The sequence below is a fragment of the Puma concolor genome, chromosome C1 (genome assembly GCF_028749965.1).
Source record: "Puma concolor isolate L17-30 chromosome C1, mPumCon1.1.hap2, whole genome shotgun sequence".
NCBI lineage: Eukaryota > Metazoa > Chordata > Mammalia > Carnivora > Felidae > Puma > Puma concolor.
In genome coordinates, this window is record NC_141674.1 from 221,394,921 (window position 1) to 221,412,405 (window position 17,485).

Below are 17,485 nucleotides of genomic sequence, written 5' to 3' on the forward strand. Positions count from 1 at the left end.
AGAGGGCCACTCTCCCTTCGGCCAGCGCCCTGGATCCGTGAGAGGCAGAATCTCTCTCCTCCATTTGTTTTGTAGAAAGGGGAAGGAAGGGAGGGGCAAATGTGGAACAGAAGGTTTCCTTTCATCATACACTGCTTATCACTCATTAAAAGCCAATATTCCCAATATCTTAGTAAGTGGCTAAAAGCAGACCAATTTAAAAACACAAAGCCAGAGATGCTTCCAGAAGCTCGAAGTTTAGATCTGAATTTTTCTTCATCATTATTTTCCTAAAAGTCACTATTTTATATCGTGTCCTCAAAAAATAAGTAAATAAAAGGTTCCTTGTTTTTATCGTTTGTTTGTTGAGAGAGAGAGAGAAAGAGAGAGAGAGAGAGCATGAGCAGGGGAGGGGCAGAGAGAGGGAAAGGGAGAATCCAGCAGGGAGCCCAACGTGGGGTTCCACCCCCGACCCTGGGATCATGACCTGAGCTGAAATCAAGAGTAAGTTATTTAACTGACTGAGCCACCCAGGCGCCCTCCAAATACAAGGCTCTTAAGTGGCAGGAAAAAAGCTTCAACCCAAATCTCCCCAAGTGCCCTGGTCCGCCAGTCACCTGGCCGGTCTTCCGGTCCCAGGCTCTAAGGACGGGGCAAAGACAAGCCCAGAAAAAGTTCAGAAATACACTCAAGGCACATCGCAAACGGCACCAAAGCCTGGCTCGACCGTGGCAAAACCCCGTTCATTTAAACCAATGGAACACAAAGCGTGCGTCCCAGGAGGGGGCACGGTGCTTAGGGGCAAGAGACCAGGAGCCACGGTGCCTTCTCCACACGTGCGGGGTCTCAGATCCCAGGGAACTGGGACTGTGTCGCCCCCCCCACCCCAGAGCCCGTCTCTCTGCTCCCAGTCTCCTGCCTGCGCCACACCAAGCTCTCGCCTCCAGGCCCCTAGGCCCAGCTCCACGTGCCCCGCCTGGGCAGGTGAGCTCCCCCGTCCTGACCTCGCGCATCCCTCCTGGCGGCCTCCGCGCCCCCACCCACCCCCTCTCACCACAGGGACTGCACGACACGGCCCACGAGCTCCACGGAAGCCAGCGGCCTCCACTCCTGACCCGGCCCGGTGCGCACAACGTCCGCCAGCACGGGGCGTCGTACGTCCCTCAAGGGCGGAGGACCCATCCCGGTTCCAGGCTGGCCTCCGATCGTCTGCCTGACGTCAGGCTAAGCACCGGACAGCAGTAGATAACCAGTTTCCTCATCTACGAAACAGGAATAACGGCGTTCTGGCCCACTCCACGGGGCTGTCACGCAAAACGAACGTGAGAGCTGCAAAGCACAATTCAGAACGAAGACACCGCTCGTGTCGGCCTCCGAAAAGCACGTCAGGTTTTGACCTGGAGTACGCGAGGGACCAACGTGGGTCTGTCGCCATGATAAGTTCTACACGTGAACCAGAGCCGGATCCGTGGCGCCACACGGCTCCGCACCTGTCCACGCCGGACCCGCCCCCGCCACCGGGCGCATCAATCACGGCCCTTCTGTTCCGCCGCCGAGCTGCACTCAATGGCTTCTAATCATTCTCGTGCTGGGTTTTCTGTGTCAAATACATAGCGCGGGGTTCATTCTTAAATTTCAATATCATTAATCATCCAACATTCAGCATCTCAGAACTCAGAAATTTGCATTTCTACAATGGTGGCTTTGAAAAAAAGGACATAAATGCAAATGTTCCACATACTGTATAAGAATTTTCAGAGAATTGCCAAAACAAACCATCAATGCTCCATTGACAGTGAATTTTCCGAGCTCTTCATGACGACTGAGTATCCGTGATTTTTAAAAGACAAAACACAATTTGAGGATTTAAAGAAAAAAAAAAAAAAAGTAGGTTGAAAAAGAAGTCGTTATGTCTCCATCATTTCCAGAACAAACCTTGACTGATTGAGATCCCAGATAATGATAGCAGGGGACCGGGGATAGTGGTGGTTCACGAGCTGCAAATGTTCGCACTGGGCGCTCCGGGAAGGCCTGGGAGACGCAGACGGGAGACGGACCGGCCATTCTGAACGCCTTCTTTGAGAAAGCAGAGGAGTACGGGGTACAAGAGGCACAAGCATCTCCCATCCGAAAATCAGCTGGAAGGACTGAGGCGTTTCCTGGCCCCCGTCTCTGGAACACCTGCATTCGGCCCTCGTCAGGAACTGGTTTACTCCCCACACCGCACCCAGCCCCGGGTCCTGCCCCCGGCCCAGAACTCCCCCAGGTCCACCAGCCGCTGTGGACTCTCTCACGCCTTCCCCGAAGGTCACGAGGAAGCTCTTCTCCAGCTGTCACCGGCTGCTCCTGTGGCCCAGTCCCCTGACCTGAGCGGCAGGACTCCCCGTCGGCCGGCTGTGCCCACTGGCTGCACAGCAGCGCTCCTGAAAGCCTAGGCCTGGGCTTCCCCGGGCCTCGTTCAAGGCCGCTCCCGGCTGCCGACTTCCCCATCTGCTTGTCGCGGCCCAAGGCCTCGCGCAGGGTCCACGGCCCACCTGTCACCACCTGTCACCAGCAGCTCCGAATCCGCGCCTTCCCTGTGTTAATCACACGTCCTCAAAATTCATTTCCTCCCCTTAAAACTTCGCAACATCCCTGAGACGTGCAATCATTGCAAAGCGTGATGTAAGTGACATACAAATGTTCCTTTCTGAGATAATTTCTGTATTAAAATATAACAACCTTGGCAGCCAAACTGGCCGAAACAAACAGAGTCAGGATCAAACGAAGGAAGCCCGAGTGTGCGGATGAAGGAAGCCCAGAGCCCCAGCTCGGACCAGCCAGAGGCAGAGCCTTGTCCCGGGAGACTTTCAGGATTAAAACTTTATGACAGTTCGAAGAAATGAGACTATGTTGAAACTCACCAATCACTAAGTTATTGTCAACACAGACTTTTTGGCTGCTTTTATGCGGATGGGGTATTTCACACTGAACAAAATATTAAGAAATCAAAGAACGGTCCAAACTAAAGCGCTGATCTTACGTACACGAGTTTTCCTCAAAATAGTTATTCTGTTTTTAACTCAACACTATATGCCCTTTTCAAAGATACAGAGAGAGATAGGGCACTTGAATTACTCACTTCCAGTCCTGCTCAACCAGTTTTCCATCAAGGGCATGGTCTGGAGGGACACAGGTCCCAGGGACTCCACTGCGGGCTCCCTGAGATTTAGCAGGAGGGCAGAGGAAAAAGGGCGCCTTTGCTTGTCCTGCCGGGAGGATCCCACGTGTGTCCATCCTCCATCAGTGTTGGGCCGGGGACTCACCTCCAAAGCGCACGCCCTGTGTCCTAATAAGCCCATCCTGGCCTGTTTCGGCACGTCCCCAACAGGGAAGGGTTTGGGGCGCTGGCTGAGGCAAGACGCAGGATATTTCTGTACCTGTTCTGTTCTTCTCGCTATCGAAGAGGAGTCCTTGTAGCTGGATCGCCCAGGCCCTTTCCCCGGGCTGCTCACATCATTAGGAATAGTTATTCAGGGCAATAAAACCCCAACAGCGAACAGTTTTACGTCAGAGAACCAGGGCCCGGCTCTGGCAAAGTTCAGAAAGAACAGCAATAAAATCGTAATGCATACCTCACCCGGCACCAGAGGGAGTTTTAAAGAAACACAGGGGAGAGAAAAATCATACACATCAGACAAAAAGGTCATTTTATCATCAGGGCAAAGCCAACTCACACTGCCAAGTATGAAGAGGGGGGACCGAAGGCAGCTGGGCTGTCCCCGGGCCACAGGGGAGCACGGCAGGGCGGGGACGGCCAGGAGACAAGGGAGATTGCGCACCGGGCGGCCAGAAACAGGTCTCGGCCCCTTGTGTTCGGGAAAAGCGACAGAGAACTCCTAGAAGTTTCCCATTCAAGATAGCAAACTGAACAACCATTATTCCCTACCTCCCGTAAATCCACTCAAATTGACATAAATAGAAACATGAAAGCATTCACAGTAAAGCTGGGTAATGAGAAAATGGCAGCATAAAGTAATAAGGAACTCGGGGTACTTGCTAGAAAATCCCAATCCCGTGGGATCAAGGGGACGGGACAACAATCCCATCCGAGGCGGGAAGGAGAGTCACAGTGCCAGGCGCAGTGCCAGGACGTGGCAGCAGGGCGGCCAAGGGGCGTCCGGTGTGCCGGGCCGTGCAGGACTGCTCTGGGAAGGGGGCAGAGGCCTGAGGAGACCCGGGCTACAAGGGGGAACATCCCCGGGGCTTCAGGCTCCCCCCCACACCACCGACACCAGAACCGACACGGGAGGGACCAGGGAGGTCTGGGCTCGCCCGGTGGCCCTGCCCACACCATCCCTGACCCTCTGAGAGGGACAGAGATGACAGGGGTCAGTGGGCGACAGGGCACACATGATCAGACAGGGCAACGACTATAATAAACATTAGTGGACGAATTCTCCAGATAAAAGGCAAAGGCTCTCGGAAGGAGAACTCTGCCATTTGGTGAGACAAACCTGGAAGGTTAAGATAAGTGTGTAGAGACATGTCTGTCAGCTAAAGAAGCCAGGGCAGAACCGCTTTTAAAAGATATAATATTCGTGAGTTCGAGCCCCACATCGGGCTCTGTGCTGACAGCTCGGAGCCTGGAGCCTGCTTCGGATTCTGTGTCTGTCTCTCTCTCTCTCTTCCCCTCCCTCACTCACATTCTGTCTCTCTCTCTCTCTCTCTCTCAAAAATGAATAAACGTTCAAAAAAAATTAAAGGCATAATAAACTTTTAGGCAAAGAAACATGAAACAAAGAAAAATACCATATATTCTATTCCAAGAACTGAATCACCAAGAGCTAGCCGTTAATGTTTATGCACAGAAAAACACACCAAAATACGTAAAGCACCAAAGGATCAGCCGTGCAAAAAGAATACTGCAAACTACAATTGTAATAGACAACTTCACATCTTTGTAGAAATCGAGCACCAAAGAGTGAAGCTATGCTGCTTTAAATCACTCGATGAAGGTAACATTCATAGATAAACAACACACAAAGACTACGTACACTCCTGTATAGAAGTATATGATACGCACGCACGAGAAAACTTTATACACATACGAACTTCTTTAGGCACAAAAACAGGAACAAAAGAGCATTTTTGCCCTTCAAGTGCGTGGGTGGCACGGACCAGATCAGGTCATGTCTATACCAAAACGTGCACCCCCATGTACACAGGGATGTAAATTCAAACAATCATTTCCCGTAGCATAGTGGCAACAGTGAAATGGACTAAATCCACCGAGTGCCGGGGCAGATGAAGAAAGGAACACTCTGTGTGCTCCTAAACTGTAATTAAGAAGGTAAGTTAAGACCGTGTCTGGACCAGCGTCTGAAGCTCATGCCCCCAACCTCGCAATTCTACTTCGTGGAACTGATCCACAGGAGACGACTTGCAGAAGCGTCTGTACAAAATAATTACGTGATGCCAATTTGGGGCTGTTATAAATAGTGCTACAGCCGCATGGATGTCCACCTATAAGCTATCGAAAATAAGATTGACAGACATACCAACATCAGAAGATGCTCGTAACATATTACAATTGAAAAGAGAACACGGAACCCCACATATGGAATGATTACACTCTTGTAAAATGTTTGCACCCACACCCCTCTATGTTTATACACAGGAACAAGGCACACCCCCAATTCAACAGCGGTGGCTGGAGGAGTGGGAGGGGGAGCTGGGCACCGCTCGCGTCTACCTTACACACTTCGATGCAGACTGCTTAATTTTGCTTTACGCTTTACAGCAATCAATACACGAACAATTTAAATCAATAAAGCTTTCCTATCTAAATATAACCGGGAATCCTGCTCTTTGAGGCTCCTGGCAACTCCAATCAGAGCCAAAGAAAGGTGTGAAAATGTTCTGGAGCGATCCCAAAGGGGAAGACCCAGACCCTGACCCTCCACGTCCACTCTACTGGGCCAAGCCCCGAGGCACACTAAGAGAGACGTGGGTGCCACAGGGACACTTAGCATCCGTCCAGGCGAGCCCCACCTCCTCTCTCACACGGATGCAAGACAGAACTGATCTCTAAGTGCCCTTAAAGACCACGTTGCACCGGAAGAGGCAGCAGGCTGGGCAGCAGACAGTGCTGGCTCTGGAGGGGGGTCGGTCCCGGCGGACAGGGCGGGACAGTACCGCGGGCTCTACGCGGGAACACACACTGTGGCTCCGCAAGGGCAGAAGGAGAAGCCCTGAGTGCACGTGCCCGTGACACTTTGCCACTGACTAGCTCTGTGACCTCAGGCAAGTCACTTCTTCCCTCCGGGTCTGAGATTTTTAGGGCCCTGTGAGAACCCTGTGCAAGCCAGATGCTCCGTGCAGTGCCTACTACAAAGCACGGACCCAGGAGCGAGTCCGTGGCCACCGAGACAGGTGCGGATCGGGTGCCGCACCTCAGACCCAGCCCAGGTGCCCCATCACAGAGGCACTCCCGCCCCACCAAGTCCCCTCAAAACCAAAGAAACCGGATGAGGAATTAACTCTCCAAATCACAGACCGGCCTAAATGGCACCTTGCTAACCACGAGCCTCCTCTCCTCGCATCAATGGAAACCACACGCCATTTTGGCTGCGTGCAAATCAAAACCAAAGACACGACCCCAAACCGCTGAGGGTGAAGAACCCACCACCTACTCTGCACTGGGCAGTCACAAACCAACAGTGGCCATGCATCGAGCCAGCAGCGGCCACGCGGTCTCATCTCGAAAGGACGGCCCTGCCATCTGCCAAGAGACAAAGGGCCGCGTCTTACCTGGATGGCTTTGGGAGCTCATTGCTAGCAACGTCCACTCCTTTAAGCGGTTCACAACGGCTCACAACTTCCACGTAAACAACAGCTCCAAAGAGCCCCCGAGTTCCACGGACACATACACGGACAGCAGCAGGGAGTGCTGGCGCACGGCCACGAGAACTCCCAGTCTTGCTGACCACGCGTCGTAGGCCAGGTCATCCAAGAGGCGGGCTCTCAGGAGGTGACCTGTGTGGTTAGAGAAGGAAAAGCAGTGTCAGTGAGGGTGTGAAGGCTCTCATCCGACAGCAACAACTGAGCAAAACAACTGAGTTGTCCTCACGGATTTTACTACCGATGGTAAACGGTCTGCCGTGGGATCGGCTCTCCAGATACAAACCACCTGGGGGTTTTGTGAGTAAATAGGTGTGAAAACACGTTGTAGAGCAGCGGCGCTAAGCCTTGGCAGGATCGACGCGAAACATTTTAGAAGAAAAATCTACACAAGCCTGTTCCCACCATGTGGTTCTTCATTTGTGCGTACTTCCACCTGGCCCATCGCACAGACGTCCATATCCATACACGTCGTATCCGTTCAGCCGTCCGTATCCAGAGACCACGTCCATATAGACACCGTATCCATACAGACGTCTGTATCTGTACAGCCACCATATCTGTACAGACACCATATCTGCCCATGTATCCGTATCTGTGCAGATATTCATATCTGCGCCGACACCATATCCACACCACTGTCTATAACCACATAAACACCATTATCTGTACAGACACCGTATCCACAGCCATCCACATCTGCACAGACATTTGTATCCATATAGACACTCATATCCACACAGCAGTCCATATCTGCACAAACACTGTATCTGTACAGACATTCGTATCTGTACAGATGCAGCACGCGTATAGCCACGGTATCCGTACAGATGTCCATATCCGCACAGACATTTGTATCCGTACAGACACCTGTATCTGCACAGCAGTCCATATGTGCACAAACACTGTATCCATACATTCTCATCTGTACCGATGTCCACATCCACACAGACACCGTATCCGTACAGACGCTGTATCCATATAGCCAAGGTATTCACATAGACATCGTATCCGCACAGATGTCCGTATCCATACAGACATCCATATCCACAGACACCATACCTGTGCAGACATTCGTATCTGCAGAGACGCCATATCCGCACAACCATCTGTATCCACACAGACACCGTATCCGTACAGACATTCGTATCCGTACAGACACTGTATCCGTACAGCCACCCATATCCTCACAGGCACCGTATCCGTACAGACTTATGTATCTACATAGATGTCCGTATCCGTACAGACACCATATCTGCACATCCATCAGTATCTGCACAGACATTTGTATCTGTACAGACACCATATCCACATAGCCATCTGTATGCACACAGATACCGTATCGGTACACAGTTTCCACACAGCCATCCATATCCACACAGGCACCGTATCCATACAGACATATGTATCCACACAGATGTCCATATTCGTACAGACGTCCGTATCTGCACAGACATTTGTATCCATACAGACACCAGTATCCGCACGGCGGCCCGTATCTGCAAAAACACTGTATCCGTACAGACATTCGTATCTGTACAGATACTGTACCCATATAGCCATGGTATTCCATACAGATGTCCATATCCGCACAGACATCTGTATCCGCACAGCGGTCCATATGTGCACAAACACCATATCCGTACATCCATATCCGTGCTCCACATTCCCCAGCCTTCGCTCAGCTTCCTCACCGGATGCTGCACCTTCGGTAACTCCCCGAGTTTCCGCCTTCATCACGGCCACCTTCTCAGCTGATTTCCATTTTCTGATTACAAAAGTAGTAACACACTCACCACAGCTGAGTATTTCAAGTTATCCATGATGCTGCCACAGAGGCCAACACATGGTAAGGTTCAGACCTGTTTCCTTGCTGTTCTTATTTGCCCTCTGCCCACACAGACTGCTAGCTCTGTGGTTGTGTGTCTTATTCTCTGTACTGACGTTACAGCCAGGAATGGTGCGACTCTCTCTCTCGGTAACATAGCTTTGAAGGCTGCTTCCTAGTCCATATACGGCCGGGCCTACCCCTCCTCACAACTAGGCTGGCACGTGTTACAAGCCACACTCATCAAATCCTCTCCCCAAGCCCAGTCTCCCCCACGAAACAGAGCCACGTGATAGAAGGGCCCGGAGACAATTACAAGAACTCCTACCACCAACTGTTGGCTTCTGGGGTGGCATCACGGATGATATCTTTAATCCTCGCCTGTGATTGCATCATCAGAAAATGGAAACAAACTGGAGCGTCCAACTCTTGATTTCAGCTCAGGTCATGATCGCGGTTCATGAGATCAGCCCCGCATCGGGCTCTGAGCTGATAGCACAGACCCTGTCGGGACTCTCTCTCTCCCTCTCTGCCTCTCCCTCTCTCTCGAAATAAATAAATAAACTTAAAAAAGAAAAAGAAAGTGGAGACAAACTCAGAACGTGGTAACCATGGCAAGTCTCCTACTGACCCTGCCTCAAGGCCCCTCTGAGGCCTCTGTCATCTCTTCCTTTCATGATGTGACAGTTTCCTGCTCTTGATTAAATTATTCAAGGATCCTTTCTTTGCCCATTGCTTATAATCAAAGAATCGTAACCAGTCTGTCACAAGAAGTACCACTCTCTCAAGGCTAGCCATTTTGGCGGTTTCCATTACGCGTTATCCATAACTCTAGGATTGAAAGCCTCACAGTTATCGTTCTGTATCTGGTGGTTTCCTTAGAAAACACAGTAAGTTATTTATCTCAGGTTCAAACTTTTCATTCATCTCTTGACCAGAAGGAAACAGCGTTGTCTGGAAGACGATGTAAATGGTTTGTCTGGCAAATCTCCAATGGCTCGGTATCCTTCGCACACAAGTCACAACTCGGCTGGGTATAAAAGTCTTAGAGCACACCTCTTCTCCCTTGAAACCTTCAGACCCTGCCCCACCCTCAGCCCTGCCCAAAACCCCACGTCCTGCTTAAGGACACTTCCTTCCCTTTGGGGACTGAGTTTCAGTGAAGAGGCTGTTGCCATTTTTCTGCCGTCTGGATTCCACTGCAACGGTTTCCTTTCATCTTGAAATCCAAAAAGGCACATGGTAAGAGTCCCATTTCATTTATTTTGCTCCAAACCTGAACCTTTCAATACACACGGGTCTCTTTCCTGCTCAGAATGCTCTTCAATTGGGCTTGGGTTACTGTTTTTGTTAGACTTGTTCTGGCTTCCCCGGAGACCCCGATCCTGTGCGGCTGGCATCGCCCTCGTCTCTGGCCTCTCCCGCCACCGGCACATGTGCTGTTTACTCTGCATTCCTGGGCATCTTCTCAAGTATGTTCTCCACGGCAGGGCTATTTTCCACCCTATCACTTGGATTCCTTACGGCCTCTGATACAGGTTTTAACTAAGCCCCAGACTCCCTGTTCTCGGCCGCGTGCCTCTGCGACTCATTCCTTTATCCTTCCTGCCCAGCAGACCGCCTGCTCCTCACTGGGTGTCCCGCCTGCAGAGCCACGTCTTCTCCCCACCACGGTCTCGTCAAGTTTGGTTTTTTTTTTTTCTGATTTTGACTGTGAATCATTTTCAGAGGCATATTCCTCTTCTACATGCCAGGGTACCTCCCTATTCACCATATTCTGGGAGACCCCATGTGGGGATATTCTGTTTATTTATCCTCAGATGAGCATAGCTCTAGTCCAGACCCCAAGTTTGGCCAAAAGGCCGTGCGTACTTGCTCCTACCCCATCCTGCGTCTACTGCTTCCCAGAGCCAAAATCTGCTTCTTGGAGCTACACCTCTGGCAGCAGAAATGCACAGTCCCCAGCCCAGTGCCCGGTGCCCAGCAGGCTCTGGCCTAGGGCGGCCTTGCCCGACTGAGACGCACTCTCTCTTCGCAACTGCAGATTAAACAGAAGGCAGATATTTCTGCTACAGTACGACGTACAAGTTCTAGAAGAACCTCACGCTCTGCAAAACTACACTGAAACTGTGTGAAAGAAAAGAAAAAAAAAAGATTGGAGTGGACTATTCAAAACTGCAGTTTGATAACCAGGCCACTGCAGAAATCAATAATGACACCAATAAAAACATTACCACAGGTTTTGTAAAAAGGCATATAAAGCTCCTAATAAATAAAAGGTGCTGCAAGTGTAGAATTTTCTCTTTTAAAAAAAGGTGGCAACGGCTTTATGAGGGAGAATAGAGGTAGAATTGAAGCCTCTGATTTATGGAATCGGGGACAAAAATGCAATCATGGGGAAAACCGGGGCACTTGGGGGGGCTCAGTCAGTTGAGCGTCCGACTTCGGCTCAGGTCACGATCTCGTGGTTCGTGGGTTTGAGCCACACGTCGGGCTCTGTGCTGACGGCTCAGAGCCTGCTTCGGATTCTGTGTCTCCCTCTCTCTCAGCCCCTCCCCTACTCATGCTGTGTCTCTGTCTCTCTCTCAAAAATAAATAAGCTTTAAAAAAAATAACGGGGAAAACCACGCGACAGAGCACATGGCCAAAACGGGCAGGAGGCAGGGCCAAGGAGGGAACGCGTGCATACCACGAGCGCCACGACCCTCCTCCGTGGACCACCACGCTCAGCAGGAGAGTCCCTCACATTCAAATACTGTTCCTTGATGACAGAAATCATCAACATACAGAAAAACCTAAGTATGTTTTGACCCAGCTCAACTTGTGCACTACAGATCTCTTTCTCCCAGGAACCAGCAGCACTCGGGCCTTGTCACGGGACAGAGTGTGCACCAAGTGGGTCCAGTTCCTAGGGCTGCCACAGCACCACGCCACTGACCACGTGGCTTAAAACAACAGAAATTTATTGTTCACAGTTCTGGACGCATGAAAGTTCCACAAGTCTGCAGTCAAGGTGTCGGCAAGGCCATCCTCCCTCTGAAACCTGAAGGGAAAGTCTTCCTTGCCTCTCCCGGCTTCTGGTGGTTGGTTGCTGGCAATCGCTGACACTCCTTGGCACCCTGCCTTCGCCACCACATGGCTTCTCCCTGTGTCTCTGCCTTCACACGGCCACGTTCTTGGACGTTCTTGTACGAACAGCAGTCATACTGGATGAGGGGCTCAACCCACCCAGTATGACTTCATCTGCACGAATGACATCTGCAACAACCCTATGTCCAAATGAGGTCGCATTCTGAGGTCCTGGGGGCTGGGACCCCCACATATCTTCTCGGGGAGGGGTCCCACGATGACACCATTCAGCCCGTCACAGCCGGTAGGCACCGCCCATGGGCTCTTCCTGACTGCTCCCACACCAGCCCATCCAACGCTGTATGAACGAAGGTTCCAGAAGACAATGTGCCCCCATCACTTCACAATGCCCTCATCAGACCCAGACCACGATCTATGTAGACCACCTCTTCCTGGAGGCCACCAGTACCAACGAGAGAGATCTGAGGCAGAGGCATAGGGTTTGACAAGCAGGTGTTCTGGAGGGTTTCCTTTGCACTCTCAGGTGAGCCACCGACCGCATCACCAGCCAGGTGCCTCTGGCTTCGGCCGCACCGAGCTTATCAGCACACTCTGTGCCCCAGGTCTCTAGCTGAAGCCAAAGAGGCCTTACCAGAAACTTCCAGTCAGCTGTTGGTCCACAGGACAGCATGATGGCCAAGAGCACGGGCTTGTGAGAACCAAGACTGCCAGAGTCCTGGGCTCGGGGTCTGATGATCAGACCACCATCGTAATATGTGACCCTGAGTGAGTCACTTGACCTCTCTGTGCCCCACGTCCTAACCCATAGGAGTGGAAATGAAGACAGGAAAGCAGCACAGTCATAGAAGTAGGACTGACATAGCTTGGAGAGAGGAAGGGCACGCGCTTTGAACTGTAAAACAGATCCTCCCCAGGGATTACAGACCCACTATGCGCTGCCTACAAGGAACTCATTTTAAGCATGAAGATATAAATAGGCTTAAAGCAAAAGACAGAAAAAGGTAAATCATGCGAATACTAGTCAAAAGAAAGCTGTGACAGTTACATCGATGTCAAAGTAAATTTTACAGAAGACATATCATCGGAAAAAGAAGATCACTTCACGATCTCAAAGAGGACATAACCAAAACCTTTGGGAACCTGATCACAGAGCTTCACACGTGAAGCAAAAATTAATGAAAGCGTAGAGAGAAACGGACAGATCTACAATTCCAGTTGTACATTCCAACTCTGCTCTTAGGAACTGTGAGAACAAACAGACCCCAAACCAGCAAGGACGGAGAGGACCGCACCACAGGAGTGTTTCTAGAACACCACCAACAGAACTCACGTTCTCCGTGTGCCTTCTGGGAGCACTCAGAATGCTTGCCGACACAGACCGTCTTTAGGGCCATGAAACAAATCTCAATAAATTTAAAAGGACGTAAGTCAAACATACGAAGCATGTTCTCTGACTCATTCGAAGCGAGGTATCAAAAACAGAAAGATACCCAGAAAACTCCCAATTATTCGGAAATCAAATGATACGCTTCATGGGTCAGAGGTCGGAGGGGAAAGTAAAGCAGACATTAGAAGGCATCTTTGAAGTGAATAAAAATGAAAAGAGCACATATCAAAATCTGCGTAACTTGGAGGGAATCCATAGCCCCAAATGTCTACATCCGAACAGGTGTCAACTCCATGACCTCAGGGTTCACCTTGAGAAACTATAAAAAGAAGAAATTACACCCAAAATAAGCAGGAAAAAAAAGAATAACAAAGAGCAGAAATCAGTGCAATTGAAAAGAAAAAAAAATACACGATGAAACTAAAAGCTGATCCTCTGAGACAATCCAATGGATAAACCTCTAGTTAACCTGGCCTGGAAAGAGAAAGAGAAAGAAAGCACAAATTAATAATATCAAGAAGGCAAGAAGCAACTAACCAGAGACCAAACAGATATTATTAAGTGGACAGTAAGGGAATATCACAGCAGCTTTATGCCAATACATTTGACAATTTAGATGAACCGAACACCTCATGAGACCCAAGCTGCCGAACTCGCTCGAGAAGAGAGAGCCCACGACCAGTGCATCTTCACGGCCACCAGACCCGTCGGGGAGCCCGCGTGAACCACAGGAGGTAGGAACTGGGGCTCTGGGGTGCAGGCAGCTGAGAACAAAGGCACCTGTGTCAGGGGCAGGAGAGACGGACCGGGTGATCCACGCAAGCACAGGAAACTCCCAGAAGCAAACTGGGTGGCGGAGAGCCTGGTGGAGACCCGGAGGCGGGAGGTAACAGGCAGTCCCCCTAAGACCCTTTTCTGAGACTCCCATCCCCAGGGGCCCCCATCTGCGGGGCCGTGTGAGTCCCCTTGGCCAGGGCAGGGCAGGACATGGCGACTGGCAGCCAGAGTGAACCTCACAGAAAAGGAGTCACTCCCCGGAGGAAAGCTGAAGGGCCATCACCAGGGGGAGGCAGGGACTGGGCAGTAAATGCCACAGAGGGCCACAGGGGAACAGGGCTCAGACGGTGGCTCCCTGTGGCCAGGACGCCAGGATCCCCCCCAGTCGCCTACCTGCCCCCCACAGGACCCCAGCGGGCGGGCTCCAGCCGGTCCGTGACGGCACACCTACTGGCCCGGCCGTGAGTTCCACGAAAACCAGCAGGACACGTCTGTCCCTTGCCACCACTGTCCCGTCGTTGCCAGGGGAGCACTGGGTGAGGAGGTCCGAGCCCCATCCACCCAGCAAGGCCACAGCGGGCTGTACGGCCGCGGGCCAGCCTCCGTGAAATTCCTGGGTTGGAGTAAGGCCACACTCACTGAAACTTCCAGGGCCCCTCACGGGACAGACTCCACAGGGAAGAAGGCTCGGTGGCCACCGAGAGCACTTCTAGACTCACATGCGTGTGTGCACACGCACACACGCACACACACACACACACACACACACACACACACACACACACGGGCCCTGAATAGCCAGGCACATGGCTCTTGAACTTCCTACACCTTCTCTCTCTGGGGCCCCGTCCCCACACCTCCGCGGGGCTCCCTCCAACTTCCTGGGCGCCCAGATGGCAGTCCCCAGCCCTCCCACACACTGGTGCCATCACCCTGCTGTCTGACACAGTCACTTGTTCGTTTTTCCACTGTCATTCCCGGCCACTCCAGGCTGGCTGGAGGCCCCACGACGGCAGAGGGTGTGGTTCACGGCAGGCGTGCGACAAAAATGTGCTGAATTGAATCAACTCTCCAAACGTTTTCCTGCATCCACCTGAGAAATCACTGCAAAAGGGCTGAGCTCAGAAGCCAACTGCAAGACCCACATCAAGATTAAGGGTCGCGCCTGACAGGGAAGATTCCAGAAATCCACGCTCGTGGGCGGGGGGCTGAGAGGGGAAGACAGAGGAAGGCGAGCCCTCGGGCCGCCAGAGGAGCGAGGTTACACGAGGAACGGGCACACCTTCAGGAAGGTGGCAGGACCCAGCAGAGAAAGATCCAGGTGATCAGAACCAACTCTTGTAGAGTGGGGGACGCCATTACACTCCCACCTCAACCCCACAAGGGAGGCAAGGCCCCTGCTCCCCAGGCCAAAAGGAGCGCCCAGCAGAGCTGTGGGACATGTACGCCCCATCTCCCCCCTTCTCCTCCCCTGCCATGGGCATCTCTTCAGGTGGAAGGTTTCTGAACAACCCAGTGCAATATTCACGATATAAAAATGGACCAGGAGCTATTTAAATAAAATAAAATTCACGCATGAGATAGTTCCTTTTGTCTGGACGTAAGCATCTAACGACGCTTCGCTAACCAAGAGATCATTGCTTTTCTAAGAAAACACACACAGAGCACATGGTACTAAGATCTCAAAAATTATAGGCGCGTAACGTTTCTGAAACCGATCGGGGAAGAGTGGTTCGAACTGGTGTGTGTACTGACTAAAGTTGTGTATTCCTTATAAAAGTAAACAAACGTTGCACATATTAGGACCTGAGACACAACCGCTCTTTTGACGGCATTCTCTCCTGAGGTAGCCCACGTTCTTGGGGCGCCTGGGGGGGCTCAGCCGGTTAAGTGTCCGACTTCGGCTCAGGTCATGATTTCACGGTTCGTGAGTTCAAGCCCCGCGTCGGGCTCTGTGCTGACGGCTCAGAGCCTGGAGCCTGCTTCGGAGTCTGTGTCTCCCACTCTCTCTGCCCCTCCCCAGCTTGCTCACTCGCTCTCTCAAAAATAAATGAATTAATTTAAAAAGTCTATACTGGGGCGCCTGGGTGGCTCAGTCGGTTAAGCGGCCGACTTCGGCTCAGGTCATGATCTCGCAGTCCGTGAGTTCGAGCCCCGCGTCGGGCTCTGGGCTGACAGCTCAGAGCCTGGAGCCTATTTCAGATTCTGTGTCTCCCTCTCTCTGACCCTCCCCCGTTCATGCTCTGTCTCTCTCTGTCTCAAAAATAAATAAATGTTAAAAAAAAATTTAAAAAAAAAAAAAAAAAAAAAGTCTATACTACCCAAAGCAATTGACACATTAAAAAAAGGGGGGGAAAAAGTCCACATTTGGAAACGTGAGCAGGAGAGAAGACTCTGTAATTCTGACTCACAGGCACCTCCAGAAAGACAGGCGCCCTGCTAACTGGACAATCTCTGACACTAAGCACATATTTATGTACGGACTTCTCTTTATTTTTACTTCTGCTCCACACAGAATAAATGAAACGAAGTGCGTCACCACAGCTTAAATGTACGCTAACGCTTCCTTCACCAAAATGTTAGAATCTAGGATGACCTATAGTTCTCTCCTGCAGCTGCCCTTAAAAATCTTAGTTGACCCGATTTCACAAAATAAGCCATAAACCTTCCAAAGAGTAAAAGTCTTAGAAACTAGAAATCCTTAAGGGAACATTCTTTTCGAAATCTCATTAAGTGGCCACAAACAAATGTGGCCGCGCGAGGAGGACATGCTTCCCCACTCACTGCGTCCTCTGCACCCTGTCACGTGGGCAAAGGATGGCCACAGCTCAAAGTCCGGGCCCCTCCCCACCCCGGCCCCGGCCTGCCAGGTGGTGGGTGAACAGCAAGCTGTTAAGAGACCAAAAACAGAGCCAAGAGCCACCCGGTGCAGAGCAGCCTACCGCACCCCAATGCAGGAGGGAGGGCTCAGATCGCACCCCAATGCAGGAAGGAGGACTCAGGTCATCGGCTGGAGGCGTCAGAGAGCCAGCCCCTGAATCGAGGACACCCCCCTCACCGCGTCCATTCAACACGGCAGTGGAGACGTGAGGCAGGATAACATGGCAAGAAAAAGAGGCAAAGGGCACAAGGACTGGAAAGGGAAAAGATACTGCATTATTTACAGACAGTACACTGTGTCCACAGAAAACCCCCAATAACGCACCAATAACTCTTAACATTCCTACCTACTCTTCACAAGATCGCTGGGTACGAGGTCGATATACAAAAACTATTGTATGTTTACAGACCAGCAAAAATACAAATAGAAAATAAGCTCTGAAAAAAGATGCCACTTACAGTAGCACCCAGGATCGGCAAATATCCAGGCCCAGATCTGCCCTAGGATGTGTGAGAACTTTGGCCGCTAAGCTATGGAACATCAAACGCGAGATCTCAGATCTCAACAAACGCACACCACACACGTGGACCGGGAGACGGTTGTGGCTACGACGTCCACATCCCCAGACCGAGTGGTGGTCAATGCAATCTCAATCCCACCA

At 51.3% G+C, this 17,485-nt stretch overlaps 1 protein-coding gene across 4 annotated transcripts in view; it reads right to left on the reverse strand.

Moving 5' to 3' along the window:
* The window catches only part of HDAC4 (histone deacetylase 4), a 288,003-nt gene that overhangs the window by 243,566 nt on the left and 26,952 nt on the right, over positions 1-17,485 (reverse strand). For all 4 annotated transcript variants that reach the window (XM_086720110.1, XM_086720109.1, XM_086720108.1 and 1 more), the window contains exon 2: positions 6,772-6,996. In XM_086720110.1, coding sequence (XP_086576236.1) covers positions 6,772-6,793 — 22 coding nt within the window. In that variant the 5' untranslated portion in view covers positions 6,794-6,996. The remainder of the gene's footprint in view (positions 1-6,771; positions 6,997-17,485) is intronic.